The 17,850-nt window shown below is 32.6% G+C and overlaps 1 protein-coding gene across 2 annotated transcripts; it reads right to left on the minus strand.

Moving 5' to 3' along the window:
• Positions 1-6,155: 6,155 nt before the first annotated feature.
• Positions 6,156-7,240, minus strand: LOC11421281 (glycine-rich cell wall structural protein). Of its 2 annotated transcripts, none has more exons than XM_024783939.2 (3): positions 7,033-7,240; positions 6,873-6,938; positions 6,156-6,726 (listed from the first exon to the last, which is right to left on the minus strand). In XM_024783939.2, exons 1-3 carry the CDS (start codon positions 7,106-7,108, stop codon positions 6,467-6,469), a joined length of 402 nt encoding a protein of 133 aa, XP_024639707.1. In that variant the 5' UTR covers positions 7,109-7,240; the 3' UTR covers positions 6,156-6,466. The 2 variants fall into 2 exon arrangements, with proteins under 2 accessions (XP_024639707.1, XP_013454270.1); XM_013598816.3 differs by having other exon boundaries at positions 6,831-6,938; positions 7,033-7,192.
• Between the last annotated feature and the right edge of the window lie 10,610 nt (positions 7,241-17,850).

A 17,850-nucleotide genomic window follows, 5' to 3' on the forward strand; every position in this document is an offset into this window, starting at 1 on the left:
ACTCTCGCTTACAATTTTTATAAATTAACTATCATTTTTTATGAAGAAAATAGGTGTTTGTTGACATGTATATTTTGGAAAATATCATTTTATATGAAAGAACATCATTTCATTTTTTATAAAAATCATACTAATTTTTTTACATTTTATGGTAAAAAAATACTCAAAATTCTCTATTATGAGTAATAAAAATTCTGAAAAATTAAATTTTATTGCGTTGACGTTTTTGGTAAATAAGATTTAGTTATTATAAATATAAATGATAAAAAATAATATTTTTTCCTCAAAAAACAACTCATTTAACCATTAATTTAAAGAATGAGTGTACCGGTACACTCAAATATATTGGGTGTACCATAGAATTTGCCATCAAAATAAATCAAAAATGATAAAATAATTCTAAATAAAAAAAAAAAAGAACAACGAGTTAAGTGGTCTGGCCCGCCCCGCCCTGTTTTTTCAACGAGTTAAGCGGAGCAAGCCAACTATATAAAGCGAGTTCAAAAGTTTAACCCAGCCCGTAAAAAATAGCAGGCTAAACGGGCCGACCCGATGATTAGGCCCGTTTTACCACCCTATATTTTACGAGTATTACTTTTTCCACCCTATGGCCTTCTCGCGCGCCCTATGCAAATTACCAACATGCCCTTCAGATTATATAATCCGGATTATCTATACGTATTTCAGAATATAGAATCCGGACAATTGCGAAGTATAAAAGGAACTCCCCCCCCCCCCCCCCCCCCTCCATTTTTACAGTTTCACTTTCAACATTCTCTCTCTGTCTTACCATGAGTTTAAACTCACTTTATTAATTTTAATTATTTGCAGTGGCGTGGAAAATTAAAATGCATCAGCAACGGAAAGAAGATAGAAGCAATGCATGATGATGACACCAGACCTATCATGGCTGCACGATGGTGAGAGAACAGATTGCTGGGCACCGGCCTTGGTTGGCTCCAGGATACTAGCTCAGGAGTTGGGAGAGATTGCAGTTCATGGTGTGGAGGCAGAAGCAGGATACATCGAGTGGTCTTACCAGGTGTCTCATCCACGCATGATTCTTCCCGACATGCCGATACCGGTTCCGAGGCCACCGGAGTGTGAGATCCTTGATGCGCGAGCTGCTCAGGAGGAAGGAGACCTTGCGTACTTACAACTTAGCGGAAGGATGAGCCGCATCAGAGACCACATCTATGCTGTGATGAGAATTGGTCTGGTGCCAAAAGGGACTGAGGAATGGCAGCATCTGGAGGATGCGTTGAGAGAGGTGCATGATGAGAAAGTTTACCGTCGTTGGGGAGCTACTGTGGGTGCCAGAGGTGGTAGAGGTGGCGATGGTACGGGTGTAGTTATTAGGGGCTGATAGTATTGTATTGTATGTTTATGTTTGAACATTTTGAATGCTTTTGAATTATGTAACACTTGGATAATTTTTAATTATATTTGATTAATGTTTTGTTCAAAAATTATGTTGTGTTGATGATTTTGATGTTTAGAAGTTCGATTTACTGTTAGAACATGTCACCGGCATGATATGTCTATTTGGAACCAAGCAAAATGCGCAAAAACAGAGGGCTTCTGCCTCTGTATTGATGCAGTCCGGATTATATAATCCGGACATGTTTAGCACATTCCGGATTATATAATTCGGCATCATCGTTCACCCCCCTTTTGTTGACTTTCAACGAGGTGATTTACACGTTTCAGATTATATAATCCGGAAGCTATCTAAGTTTTTCGGATTATATAATCCGGAACAATATATTCATAACTGACATCATCATCCATCAGGGTGGATCAAGTGCCAAAATACACGAATAAATCCGGAATTAATATTCGGGAATGGATTCAGATTATATAATCCGGACTAGGGGTATTATGGGAAAGAAATAGGGCGCGTGAGGAAAGATATAGGGTGGGAAAAGTAATACTCTTTTAGGGTCTAAAGTCTATGTTTGTTTATATGGTGAAACTACATTAAAGCCTACGTCCAACTATAAACATTTATTTCTAGCTTTTATTTTATTTTATACTCTTGTGACAAAATTTCTGGAAATTTATTTAGCGTCGCATTATAGGCTGACGCAAATTGGCTGTAAATTTCAACAAATTCCTGGAAAAAATGGATGTATTATATTGCATAGAAGAGTGATTTCAACAAATTCATTGACTATAGCGTTAAATTTTTCTGTAAAATTAATGAGAAGAGAAATTTTTGAGGTTTGAAATGAAGAGAAATAAGGGTCTTTTTACTTCTTGTGTTTCCTGTTTTCATTTCCATTGGTATATAAATATTAGAGAATACATAATGTAAGGTTTTGAAAATGTTGCAAAGGAGATTCAACATTTCTGAAGATTCTAAAAAATGTTAAAACATTGTTCTGAGTAATTTTAGAACTTTGTTCTCTGTGGTTAGATTTCGTATTCTCTCTATCACAATTAAAAAGAAAAATTCCTAACCAAATGTCAATTATATCATCCATTTACTAGACTTTTCTTGCTAGTTTCCTCTACATGTCCTTTTCATTTCTCTATACCACATGGTTTTACCAAACAAATGTCGGAACGTGTGCAATTTGGACTACAACATAAAGTGTTTTGATTTGTCAACGCGGTTGGCACAACCGCGATTGAGGCTACATCAGATATCATGACACGATCGCTCTTGTCCACAGCCTCTATTTAAAATCCTGGAAACTATATGCAAAGGAATAATTATAGTCGATGATTGACAGGTACCTTGGAAGCAAGAAGAGGAGCAGTTTCTCTCATATCAAAAGCCTTTGCTACACAATTAGCTAACCTAAGAAGCATAAAGGCACCACCACCAATACCACTTGAAGCTGAACTGACAACCCCCAAACAAAGAGCAGCAGCCACAACTGCATCAACTGCATGTCCCCCTTCATGGATAGCAGCCATCCCGATCTTTGAGAATCGATGGTCATCGGCTGCAACAGCTCCATGATGAGCAATGATTACTTCGTTTCTTGTTTTTGTGAGTCCATTTTTGGCAGAAGCATAGGCCAAATTGGAAACAAAGAGGAAGCATGTGATATTCTCAATTATATACAGGTTACAACAATAACTTGGCTGATCACAAATTAAAGTCAGCACTGATTCAGAGAGATATTCTCAATTCAAATTCAAATATTGCTAACTGAAAATCTATAGAAAAACTGCATCAGTGATGACTGATGAGCAATTGAATTCTCTAATTCAAAGTTAAATATTGTTAGATGAATATCTGCACAATAATTGCAGCAATCAGTTCACTGATCTTACACATATTGATATATCAAGGCATCTCTTCCATCTTCATTAGTGATTAGACTTTAAGAATATCAAGGCAATTCGTTTGTTCAGGGAGCTAGATGCATACATAACCTATTTAAAATAAGAATGCAAGTCACAAACTCAACTTAATAGATGCAAGCAACATATATGTAGATCATAGAACAAGCACAAATAAATGACATCAAGCCAATATGATTCAACTACTCTTAACTATTATTCAAGTCAAGACGCAAAAATACGATGTTTTTGAAAATCCAACCTGACAAATCATCGAATTCCGCACACACTAATGCAAATATGGCAACCCAAATTTTGCTGCAAACAAGAAGAAAATTTTAAATAAAATCTTTCTCCCAACAATGCACATGTGTTCAGATTGGACAAATGAACACTACCTGAGCACATGCTCATTGAAATGCCATCACCCTCTTAACTTTGACACCTCTAAGTCACATACAAGCAAGGGGAAGTAAAGATCAAGTATGCATGCTTATAGTTTCTGTTCAGTTTTTTTTATTATATTAGAATCAAATGAAGATCACATTAATTAAAATTTTGAGTACATTAGTTCATTATAAGAAACAGAACATATTATGATAAAAATTAGATAAAGACATAAAAAAAAAAACTATAATATTGAACAAATAATTGAAACTCAAGTGTTAGAACACCCTTAATCCCGCCTGAAGATTCACTTGCTTGGGTTTGTGATTATCATGAAGGAGATATTCGCGTTTCAATGGATGATTGGATTGATATGAACTATAATTATTATGAGTTCCTAGTGTTATTGGTCAGATAATTTTTCCATTCTAAGGCATTCATAGATGTCATGATTTGTTGTATGCATGTGTCGTATGGATGTATCACTTTGATTAGAGTCACTTGGAGTTTGTTATTGTAGTTGCAAGTTGGTTAGGATTAATTGCATGTTGCTTAAGATTAGTTAGCTTTGTTAAGATCGTTATATAATAGTGTATCTTACACCAAGTGTAATCAACTTTTCTCATTCTATCAATTCCAAATAATAAATCTGTCTAAATTCATTTCTTTAAGGTATTCTTATTTGGTGTTTGTAATTGAAACCTATTGTACTAGCTGATATAACTTTTGCAATATCTTGCCAAATCTTTTTATCCATCTTTGCAAACATCGATCAAACGAAGTGCTGAGTTAATGTTTCCCTTCCTTATTATCAGTTGGATGGATAGGAAATGACGCTATAACACCCATCGTTGGTGAGCATGATCCTTATATTCATGTATATTTACATTTTTAAATATACATTCATCTATACTAACAAATAAGTAATTAGATTTCTTCAAAAAAAAAAAAAAAAAAACAAATAAGTGATATAATTTACAGACTAATTTGCTAGTAAATGTTCTATTTTAATTTGCATTTGTTCCTTTGCCAAGCAGATAATGATTTATATCCTCACGCAACGTATGAATGTACCAAAGCACATCATACTTCTTCATTGATTGTCACCTAGGATCCTATGATTTCTCCAACTCCACACCCACCACCACAAGGCATACAGAAAGACTTGAGGAGGTTGAGATTGAAGACCCTCCTTAATCCAATCTTTAGTCATCGATATTGAGAAGAAGTGTCGAGTATACCTTATAGAAATAGTTTTACATATCTCTCGCGCAAAGTGACAATCCCTTAAGCAATGTAATGCATCTTCATTAGTTAGAAGACAACTACCACATAGAGCATTATCCGTGAGATTGCACCTTGTTGACAAGAACTGCATCATGGAGGCAGAGTCAAACAAAGTGTTGGATTTTTGCAGGCGCCTTAATTCTCCAAACCGAATTCCAATCATTTTTCATGTTCCAAGTTCTATTGCGAGCTAACAACCAATCATAGCCAGATTTACAGGTATAAACCCTTGTCTTAGAGTCATTCCATATCCACATATCTTGTTTCTCTTCACTATAAGTAACAGGAGGAGGGTGTTGGTCAACAAGTTGAACAATATTAGAAGGTACATTGGTCATTAAAGCATTCCAATTCCAACAACCATTTGAACCAACATCCCTAAGCGTTAGATGAGTATCTGAGATATTGACAAAATCAACCTTGTGACACAATCTCCCCATCTTAGTCCAATCAGAAAACCAAAATGAATAATTTCCGTCACTAATATGGTAACTAAAACCTTCTATAAGATTTTTAGCTGCCTCCAATATACTTCTCCAAACTAGAGAAGGACTTCTCGTTTCTTCGCTGCAATGTTAATGGCCTCCGGATCTGCAATGTTCACGCCCAACTCTTTGATTGAAAAATTAATCTTTCAATATGAATCAAATGAACACCGCAAAAAAACGGAAAATCAAACAACGCCGCACAAGACGACGAACAACAAACCACCACACTTAGATGATAAATCACAAAGAAAAAACTTAGATCCATGTGAAAATAACTTATTTAGATTGAAATATAGAGAAAAAGATGAAGAGGGGTGATTTTAGGTCAAGAATCGACTCAAAACCACCCCTCAATGAAGAAATTGGAAGAGAAAATCTAGAGAGAAAAAATTAGGGCCGACTTGTTGGAGAGAGAGTGAAGTACAATCATCAATTCATAGCAAGTACACATATTATAGAATTGATCGCAATATTACTAATATATCAAGATAACTATTACAAAAAATGAAATTAATCACAATATTACTAATATATCAAGATAACTATTATAAAATAATTAGTGAAAAGAGGACAATAGATTCAGAAAAATGGACAATAGAAAGATGTAACCAAATATGAACATGCACACACATATTATTGACCTAATACATACTAAAACATCACAATAAGTACTGAAGCACATATATACACATAAAATCAACGAAAATAATAATTAGTGATTTATTATTCTTATACTTGATTCATACTAAAACTATGGGGTTCATTCTTTATTTTACATTTATTATAGCTTAGATATTGTGCAGCATGATACATCACACACACACACACGTGGGCTTGAATACATTATACAAGTATATGTGTCTAGTTTTTTATGGAGGGTTTCCCCACACTTGACTGGTGTCCCTAACTGTCACCCCCATTTTTACCACCGTAAAAATATTTAACCCAATATTTAATAACATTTTCAAAACTAGTCGCCTTTCCACCATCGAAAAGTTCTATAACTTTCAATTATCTCCCACTTTTCCACCGTCTCCTTTTCCACCACCGGGAATGGGTATTTTGTATCCACCACCACCCCCTTTTCCACCTTTACCACCCTTTCCACCGCCACCCCCTTTTCCACCACTAGCCCACCACCCTCTACCCCAAGTATGGTCCTTCTGCCATGTTACATCGATATACCCTTTTCCACAATGACCCTCTATTCCATCACCACATCCGTCATTGTTTTCTCCTTTGTTGCCATTCCAGATTGCACCTAAGTCTGACCAATATGCACAATAATGGTTAGTATTTGATTTTTCTATTTCTCAAACTAAAAATAAATGTTTTTTATTTGATATAAACAAAAGAAAAAATTTCTACAACCAAACTCGTTTGTGTTTCTATCGCCGCCTTGCAATATTGTACCTCTGCTTAGCCAATTTTCATATCCATGTACCTCAATATTTATATTTGATTTTTTTGTTTCAGCAGCTGCAAATATAAAACACTTCTTATTAAATATAATATAAAAGAATAAAACGATTGCACATATATGAAAACTATTTTGTATATATACAATGTTTACCATTGAAAGGCATAATTGCCACAAGAAATATGCATAGTGTATAGAAGCACGCAAAGACAAACAACTTGGTTTTCATCCTTATTACGACAATTAAGAGTATCTTGTGAGATATTATGAACACAATAAAAAACTATATATATAATGATAATGAGACACTAACAATAAGTAAATAATTATATATAATGATCATGAGACAATAAATATAAGAGGACCAAAAAGAACATGATTAGATAAAATACATTGTACAACTAAAAAAAAAAGATAATATATCTTGATCAACAAAAAAATATAGATTATAATATTTTGTTAACTAATTGCGAGGATAAATGGTCATCAACAACAATTGAGTAATGAAAGGTTAAATTGGGGAATGTTTGTTAACCACGGCAAGCAAGATTTGAGACAATGGCAACTAGCAAACCACAATGGCAACAAATTTTCCATTTTTTTTTAGAAAAAATGATAATCATTGTGAACAACAAATGATTGTTTATTCCATATGATCTATACCATACCATATTTTTAAGAAATTGATATAATATGTAATCATTTATTTTCATTTCTTATATTGAATATTAATATATCACAGGTAGAACTCTCAAAATGGGTTAGACCCACCATAGATTTGTGCTGGGTCTAACAGTCGTGCCCTACAACCTTATCCAAAATACCACTGCACTAGTTAACTAACACAAATATAAAATTACGTTGATTTAAAATTTTATTTGTTTTACATATACGTGAGTTAACTCACGCTAATATTTTGGGGGAATATCAATATCCCTTGCCTTTATCAACACTTGAGAGAAAATTCTGAGACTCAAGGAATGATATTCTATGTGTCAGGTTCATGTTATCATAATAATTACTCCGTCCGTTTTAAAATATAAGTAAATTTTACTTTTTAGGTTCATTCAATTAATGATGTATATGTATGTGGTCCATATTATAAACCACATACATCATTAATTGAATGAACTTAAAAAATAAAATTTGTTATATTTTGAAACGGAGTACCATAATTTATTCATTGGAATGTGTAGGAGGTAATTGTAGATCTAGAGCACATGAAGAAAGCGAAATGGATTTTAGTCGGGTAATGGACTCAAGTCTCTTTCATCATCATCAAATTTTTTACACTTAATTTTGGATGAAACCAATTAACATTTGACTAATTGTTTAACGACAAAACATGGATCGGTAATGTCTTAACCTTTTATAAATTTAATGTCGGCTGATAATATTTTTTCTTCAATTAGTCCCTCCATCCATATATCTAAGAACTTACTCCCTCCGTCCCAAATTGTATGACGTTTTGGGCATTTCACACATATTAAGAAATGTAATTAATATTGTGTGGGAAAGAGATATTATGAGTTGTTTTACAAAATTGTCCTCAATAAATGATATGAGAAAGATAAATGAAGGAATTGAAAGAAGAGAGAGTAATAAATAGTTAAGGATATAATAGGAAAAGTAACATTAATGTTTCATTGGTATTCTAAAGTGACGTACAATTTGGGACAAATATTTTTTCTAAAGTGGCATACAATTTGGGACGGAGGGAGTATTTGATTTTATTTTTGTCCATAAATGTAAATTTCTTTTCAAATTATTAGATGCATTTATTACCTTTTTCCTAAACATATCCCTAATTAATATTACTAACTTGTCTTGAAATGTGAATAGTCAAATTTAATACACATACAAACAAAAATCAATTTGATAATATTAATACACAAAACAGATACATTAATTACACTGACAACTTTTATTAAGAAATCTGAAAAAAGTAAAGGGTTCACATTAAGGAAGTATTATGGTACATGATTGGTTTCCAAATGCAACATGTCACTGAAGTTTTATGGAGTAGTTGTTTCATGTCAGGAAAGTTTGATATTGCCCCAAAGTACTGGCGTGTGTTAATTCACGCGGCGTGATTTAAAATCACTTATGTGTAAAACAAACGAAATTTTAAATTAGCATAATTTTATACTTGCGTTAGTTAACTAGCACAGGAGTATTTTGGACAAGGTTGCAGGATGCGAGTGTTTTGTGCTGGGTGAAGAGCCGAATTAATAAAACAACCTTATTTTTTGGGCCAATCCAACAAGCCTATATGTTACACGGTTCAGTCTGAGTTGAACCATTGGGCTTTTCGGTCGGCCATTAAAACTTACTAAAAAAATTAGTTTATAAAATAGTTTTATGTAAGATTGAATTATTTGATTATGTATGGCTGAATTTTGTTGTCTTTGAGGTTCACTTTGTGAGTTGTGATAAATCTTTTTTGCATTGATGTTTTTGTGCTATTTATCCCTTATGAATGTTGATTTAATAGATCTTTTATATAACTTTAACTAAGTTTATGAAGTCATGTGATTTATTCGATGAATAATAATTTATGTAATGTGTTTCTATTAAAAAAATATGTGATATGTATTATTGGTCATTGCATCTACTTTTTTGAAAGAAAAAATTGAAATACGGGTCGGGTTGATCCATTGAGCCGCGCACCTCACTACAAATTGGGTTGGTCTCAATTTTGGTGCTCGTCAATCAACTGGACCGACCCACTCCAATCCATTTATATGAGTTGGCTCATCGAACCAAAGCGAATTGGGTCGGACTAGTCTATTTAACAGCTTGAAAATTGCTTTTCTGACATAGAAAACTACCTATTGTCACAAGTAAATGACGCTTTTACCCCAGCGGCAATTAACAACCGTTATCCTAAGCGCCGACAGTTAACAACCCCTGGCTCTAGCGGCAGTTAACTGTCGTTGCTTTCTGTTATATGAACAGAACAGCATAGGAGTTTCCAAAACTCCATTGTTACGTTTTTTGCTTCCATAGATGTGAATTTCACAAAGCATAAATCATTCCAAGCCAATTTCAAGCACAAAATCAAGTAAGTTTTTTGAATTCTATTGCATTGCTATTTTGTGATTGATTTGTTAGTTTTGTTTGGTTAAATTGCAATTATAGAGGTTTATTGATTTTATGATGTTATGATAGTTTAGATTGTTTGAATTGTTAGGTTTAGGTTAGAATTGTTTAGATTGTTAGAATTGTATAATTGTTATGAAATTATGGTAGAATTTTTAGGATTAGATGAATTATTGTATAATCGTTGCGATTAGTTTAGGTTTGTTATGAAATTTTATTGTTATGAATTATTGTAGAATTGTTACGTTGATCGCCAATTTGTTTATGTAGATATGTCTCAGAATCAGGGAAACGTTGAGTTGAACAACAGAAAGGAGGGTCACGACAGGAAGAAAGAAAAATCGCCGATGACATGGCACGAAATCACATGTGGTGGATCCGTCAAAAAGAAGGATCTGAAGGTGCTGGTGTATAATCATTCGAGGTTGAGGAAGAGCGGGAGGACATGCTTTTTGGTCCTCAGCCAAAAGCAGGTGCTCCAGGGACTGTCGAGGACAACCCGATTGACTTATGTGACGATTGAATGTAATTGTTTTTTATGTTTTGGATCTTTTTTACTTAATTGTTTTGGATCTTTTTTATATGTTTTTTTATAGTACATTTTGCTTGACATATTGGTAGTTTGAATAAATTCGCGTTTTGAATAATTTCAATTAAAATCGTGTTTTGAGTAATTTCGATTAAAGTCACGTTTTGAATAAGTGCGTATTCGAATAAAAATTAATTAAATCTAACGTGAATTCAACTAATTAAAATTGCGTAATGACTAAATAAATTCGAAAAGTGAATAAATAAGATAATTATTGTTCCATTCAAAACAACATGTATTATGCATATTCAACTATATATGTTATCACATTACATTCCCAAATGTACCTTCCAACTACAACAATCATCTTACCTCTAAATGGGGTAAATTCAAACTTGCTAAACAGCAGGACTCCAGCATGCGATGAGCATCTTGAATGATGATGGTATTCAAGTATCAAAAGAATGAGGTGCATTCCTTGACACTTGGATACCATTATTCAAGATGCTTATTGAATGCTGGATTCCTACCGTTTAACAAGTTTGAATTACCCCATTTAGAGGAAATAATTGTAGCAGTTGGACGTTTGTACCTTCCAACTACAACAATTGTGTTACCTTTGAATGGGGTAAATTCAAACTTGCCAAGCAGCATGACTCCAATGTTCGACCGACATTCCCATAGTTCCATTCAAAAGATTAAATTCTTGTTAGGTTTGGTTTAAATGATGGTATTCAAGTGTCAAAAGAATGAGGTCCATTCATTGACACTTCAATACCTTCATTTAAACCGGCCTAACAAGAATTTAATCTTTTGACAAGAACAATGAGAATGTTGGTAGAACATTGGAGTCATGTTGTTTGGCAAGTTTGAATTACCCCAACAATTGTTGTAGCTGGAAGGTGCATTCATTCGGTACCTAATGACGATCTTCTGGTGGAATCAAACTTTTGATGATATCTTCAGTTGATCTCAGCAACGTCACCTACATATCGATCCACTGGAACATGTTGTGCATGCTCGTCACGTTTTCGTCGTTCATTAATTCCACCCAAGTGAATGATACTCTCCCCTCGTCGAGCGTTGAACGTTTATACCGAACGTGTTCCACCCTCCTTGTGTCTCTGGGGTTGACTCTTTGGTTGAATTCAGTCAGTTCATCCTGGACACCTCTTAACGTTACACCAAGGCACCAAACCTTCAACCTCTGAGGTTCTTTGCCGTGCATGAACATCGATCCACCCGGCCATTGTTTCAAATCTACACAATTAGAAATTAAAAATAATCAATGCAAAACTCATTCAAACACTTGTAGTGAAAATTTGACATAAACCCTAAAAATCCTAAACAAACCCTAAAAAATTTATAAAATTAAAAAAAATATATAAATTTAAGCAATATAACTTCATTATAACATATATTCATAATATATGTTAATAACATTTCAGATCTACAACATAACTATATTAAAAACAAATATTTAAACCCTAAAAAATTTATAAAATTCAAAAAAATAATATAAATTCAAGAAATATAACTTCATTATAACAGGTATTCATAATATATGTTAATAGTATTTCAGATCTACAACATAACTATATTAAAAACATATAAACACATATACTAACTAAAATGTATGACAATAGCAAAAGTGATAATTTACTTGTGATTAAGTGGAAGAAATTTTGGATGATTTGGTAGAGTTTTTTTTAGAGAGAGTGAAAATATGAGAGAAAAATGGTGATGGTGATGATGGAGTGAATTTTTGGATTACGGCTACTGACTTGAATAAACCACGAACATAACGTCAGTTAACAACCGCTGGCTTTCAGCGGCAGTTAACTGTTTGTGCTTAGACTAACGGCTGTTAACTGCCGCTGGGGTAAAACCGTCATTTACTTGTGTCAATAGGAAGTATTCATTGTCAAAAAAACATTTTTCTAACAGTTTTAGCCACAAGCAACCAACAAAATAAGCTAATAGATCTAATCATTTTGGTCGAACCTTATGCTTTATTTAAGTATAGCAAAGTGAGAATGAGTTTACTCTTGATAATTAGAGAATATATACTAGAGGTCGAGAAACTTTGACTTTATGGAACTCTTATTTATTAATAGAGTAGTGCACCCTATCGAGATATTAAGAGAAAACTAATTTTAAATTATTAGGAATAATAGAAGAAGAGAGTTATACTATCGTGTCAAAAATTATTGATCTGAAAGGAAAAAAACTAAATTGATGAAGACATAAACGGTAGTTTATTTTTACTGCGGAAAGCTTTTCCACGTACCTATTAGGAAATGATATTTTATATATAGATGATTATAAATTGGAAAATGTTAACCGAAGACCCTTACCCTCGTTATTAGAAAAATAAATATAGTATTTTATATTAAAATTTGTGCAGTCAACTATTCAAAAGTTTAAAAAATGGCATGTTCAATTTAAAACTTTTTTTTTTTGGTTCCTTAACCCATGTCCGCGGCATGGGTTAGCAAATTTTGTGCGCATTCAATTGCAATCGAAAAATGAACGTAACAACCAAACATAACCCATTGTCGGTTACAATTAATTGAAATAAAATGCCAACGGTTTCATTTTTTGGGTTATTCGCTTATTTTTTTTGTTGGGATCATTGTAATTCAAAGATTGTTTATTTGTAAACCTTTGAAAACATCTGATTGTATCCAAAGATGATGTGATAGATGATAAAAAATTCACCTAAATGATAGAGGACGGAAGTATCTATAATCTCGTAATTTGACGTCATGAAAGTCTAAAAGAGAAAAATCTTTAAATTACAAGTTGAAATCTAAAAATTCTTTGTAAAGGAGTGAGGGAAAAACTCACTTTAAGCGCTTCATCATTGTGAAATTTCCTTAATCATGTGCAATACCCAACAAACAACGTGTTCTATAATGTATTCCCCACTTTCACCAGAAAATTTGTTAGTTTTGGAATATTAATTCCTCTAGGAATTTCATTTTGTTGCACCCAATCTAGGAATCTATGAAAAATTCCATTGATTTGCATACTCCACATTGAAACAAACCTATTTTGGGCTCGTTCAACGTCTTGATTGACAATTTTCCCTACATCTATCTATTACAGGAGTAGGCACATTTAGGTCATTCCAAATTAGGATGGAGCAAGTTGATATTCAAGTATCATACAATTTTCATGGTTCATACGAGTTGATATTCAAGTTGAAAATTGAAGAAATGCAATACGAAGAAAAATAACCGTTGTCTTAGTTGAATAGAAACTAAAAATGAATTAATGCTTAAATGTTTAAAAGGAAGTCAATTACATGAATTTAAATATGTAAACCAAAGAATATTTAAGAATGATTCATACTCAGGAATCCAACAATGAAAACAAATCAAAACTTAATACATATCAGAAAATGTTTGAAAGTTTTATTGCAAAGTAACTTGTAAAACATGAAGAAAACACAAACTTGAAGTTTAAGAAGAAAGCCTAATGTAAATGAAAGATAAGTAAAAGATTTTTTTTTTTTTTTTTTTATCAAGAACGACAAAAACAAACACTACGTAAAAGGCAAGAAATTTGAATTAAAAAGCAAGAACTTGAATTAAACAAATAAGAAAAATAATGGTATACTTAAGAACTTGCTGTGCAAGAAACTTTATCTTTTGTTCTTGATTGTTTAATCCTTCTTATTCCTTGCAAACATCAAATTCATCACTTGTCATATTTTCGACGAATATAAATTTGTCATCTAACACCATGTCATGGTTATTGTCATCTATCTATCGTCGAACACTAATCAAAGTACTTGTCTTAGATCGATGATATTTTGTAGTGAAAGAAACATTGCATGCTGCTATACAAATCTTGTTTGTTCGATTTAGATTTTAAGGTAGATTATGATATTTGTATTTTAAAATAAAAATATCAAACTTTAAATTTTGAATGTCATCGATCAACATCTACCAAAATGCGTGCATTCATTCACTGGATTGTGATTGCACATCATCCAAATCAAATGTATCTGGGGTTCACGATGTTACTTCAAAATAATCTAGTTTAAAGTCCTCACTTTAGCTATAAAGTCTGAACTCACATCCCCATGGGATGTGGATTATATTCTTATCCCTATCATTAATCGACTAACTTTTGCTCACAAATAAATTATGTGGGTTAGATATCGCATGACCAATCCTTATATAGATATGAATCACTAAACCATTATCTAAAAAAACAAATTATTTTAACAAACTTCATGAAAATTATACTATGAAAAATATTACATAGAGTTCACACACACTGACCTCCAACGTCAACCGATCGATGAAGCAACGACACAAGCATAAATATTAGACACAATACTGCACTAGCTCCTACACAATAATATTTCTTTAACAAAACAAGTGGTTGAACGTAACTATATATATCAGTATCATGTCGGTATCAGACCTCCAATCTGAAGTGTCGATTCTATATAGATACCAACTAGTTGAGAATGAGATCTTCATCTTGTAGCGAAAGGAAACCAACGTTCATGAAAAGAAGACTGATAAGAAATCATAAACAAGAGGAACACAAGCAAGAGTGCCACTCCCCATGGAGATCCACCAGCTCTATGCAAAGATTCACTCTCCTCTGGCAAAGGTAAAGTGAACGATTCTCCACTTGAGAGACAATGAACAACAAGCAACAATAATAGTGGCACAAGGGACAACAAAATCTTCACCTGAATAAACTTGTCCTCGTACACGTACTCATAGTTTATGTACCATGAAAATGCTAACACAAAGAAAAGGATGAACATGAATAAACAAAGATGAACTGGGAAAGAAAAATATTCCCAGAAATAGTAGCTATTGTTGTATCTTGCCATAGATATGGAAATTGTTCCTGTTAATGAAGTAAGGATATTTCGGATATAAAAATGTTATAATCTAAAGTGTTGTCCAATAGGAGGATGCCACAATGCTGTACGTCGAGGTCGACCAAAACGTGTGAAGAAGAGAAAATCAAGGATGAAAAAAACAACTAGAATGCATTAGTTTCGGTTTGTGTCTGTGTGATACTAAGAAATTGGGATCATATCATTGGGAAACCTGTGTCTTGCTTATTCGAAAGCTGGCCCATTTTTTCTATTTTCAAGCTATAATTTGGAGTCATGTCCCTTCATGTATTTAATAATCTAATTGTCTATGTTTGTTTACGTGGTGAAACTACAATAATCGTACGTCCAACAACTATAAGCATTTATTTCTAGTTTCTATCTAGACGCAGAAAATCATTTATTTTCCAACAAATTTTATTTTTTTTTTAAGAAATTTTCGTTTTTGATTGGCCTATTAAGGAGGTAAATCAAAACAAAAATATTTTACAGGGGTGAATCAAAATAAAAATTTGTTTTATATATAATTTAACTATGTTTTGCTCTGCTTTAAAAAAATGTGAGACAAGAGGAATTAATATACATGTATTATATTGTTTTAATAGAATTTAGGTGAGTAAATCTCAAGAATTGCAAATGTACTTATAAATTATAAATTACTATATTAACAAAATATTACATACGGTTCACATGATAGCCTTCAACGGCAACCTATGAGACACATGTCCCTGATACGTAGACATCAATAATAATTTAAAAGAACACAAATAATTTAATGTAATTACATGTCTCTGCATCACCTTGTAATCATACATCACATGTCTAACATGCCGACACACATTCAATCTAAAGTGTCCATTCAACATAGACACGAACTCGATCGATACATTTTGAGAATAAGTTCTTCTTCACTTAGTAACCAAAGGAAACCAACGTTCATGAAAAGAAGACTGATGAGCCATCATGAACAAAAGGAACACAAGCAACAGTGCAACTCCCCATGGTGATCCACCAGCTCTATGTAGAGACTCTCTCTCCTCTGGCAAAGGTAAAGGGAACGATCCTTCACTTGAGAGACAATGAACAACAAGCAACAATATTAGTGGTACAAAGGCCAACAAAATCTTCATTTGAATAAACATGTCCTCGTACATGTATTCATAGTTTATGTACCATGAAAATGCTAACACGAAGAAAAGGATAATTGTGAAGAAACAAAGATGAATTGGGATAGAGAAATTTTCCCAAGAGTAGTAGCTATTGTTGTATCTGGCCATAGATATGGAAAATGGAAATTATTGTTAATGACGAAAAGTTATTTAAGATATAAAAATGATCTATAGTTCGAGAGGTTTCTAGGGACTTTGATTTGAAGAGACTGATTAGTCAAAAAGGTTAATATAAAGAGTTGGACAAGTATGAGTGGATGAAGTTAAAAGTTATACATATATATATCATTCACTATTAATAGTATTAAAACAGTGAAAGTTTGTAAAAATCACTTTATAATATCAATTTTGTGAAGTTTTTATTTTTTTTATTTTTATCATTACATATTCTAATGGAACGATAAGATAATACATTGCCAATACTGTACTATTCATAAAGTACATGAACATGATTAACAAAACTATGTTATTTCAACCACTAAAAAAAACCCTTTATTATTTCAGGAAAGTGGCAAGTTTAAGGTTGTGAGCATTAGAAAACAGAATTCTAACTATAATACATGAAAACATAAGATGGTAAATTCTAAATAGGTAATTCAAATAATAATTTTTTTTACAAAGTTTAAATAGTTCAAAAGCATCATGTTTCCATATAGCATATTCTTTCTCTAACATAAAAATGATATGGTTTCAAAACTGGTCTAAGAAACATTATTAGATGCTTCTTGATAAAGATTGAAGAATGTGTTTCATCAAAATAACCAATTTTTCATGTGTGTTAAATGCTAAGACATCCAAAAATAGAAAATTGTGAAATCTAATGATAATCTGTCATACCATATTTTTATAGTCCTTTTAATTAAGTTTTTACTTTATTATTATTAGTATAGTGTTTAATTTAGAGCCAATTCGAATAAATCATAGTTTTTCATTTATTGAATCAATTATATGTATTATTACTATTATTGTTGGCCACATGATCAAACAAGAGCAAGGCATGATATTCTTTGAATGTTGGCTAGTAAAGAGGCTAAGAAGAAACATGAGATATTGGATGGAAAAAAAAAAAAAAAAAAAAGGATAAGTGGAGAATCAATGAATTGAAGGAAAGGGCAGCCACACAATGGAGAGAATAGCAACACCGTAGTGAAAAGAAATAAAGTGGAGAAGAGAAAGCTCGTGAGCAATACATCTCTGGTTTTATTTTCTTTTTATTATGTTGTTTAATTTTCTAAACATGAGTAGCTAGATTGTGCTTTAAGATGAATTTTGTAAACCATGAAACTCTACGATCTATT

This window comes from Medicago truncatula, chromosome 5 (genome assembly GCF_003473485.1).
Source record: "Medicago truncatula cultivar Jemalong A17 chromosome 5, MtrunA17r5.0-ANR, whole genome shotgun sequence".
In the NCBI taxonomy this organism is placed as follows: Eukaryota; Viridiplantae; Streptophyta; class Magnoliopsida; order Fabales; family Fabaceae; genus Medicago; species Medicago truncatula.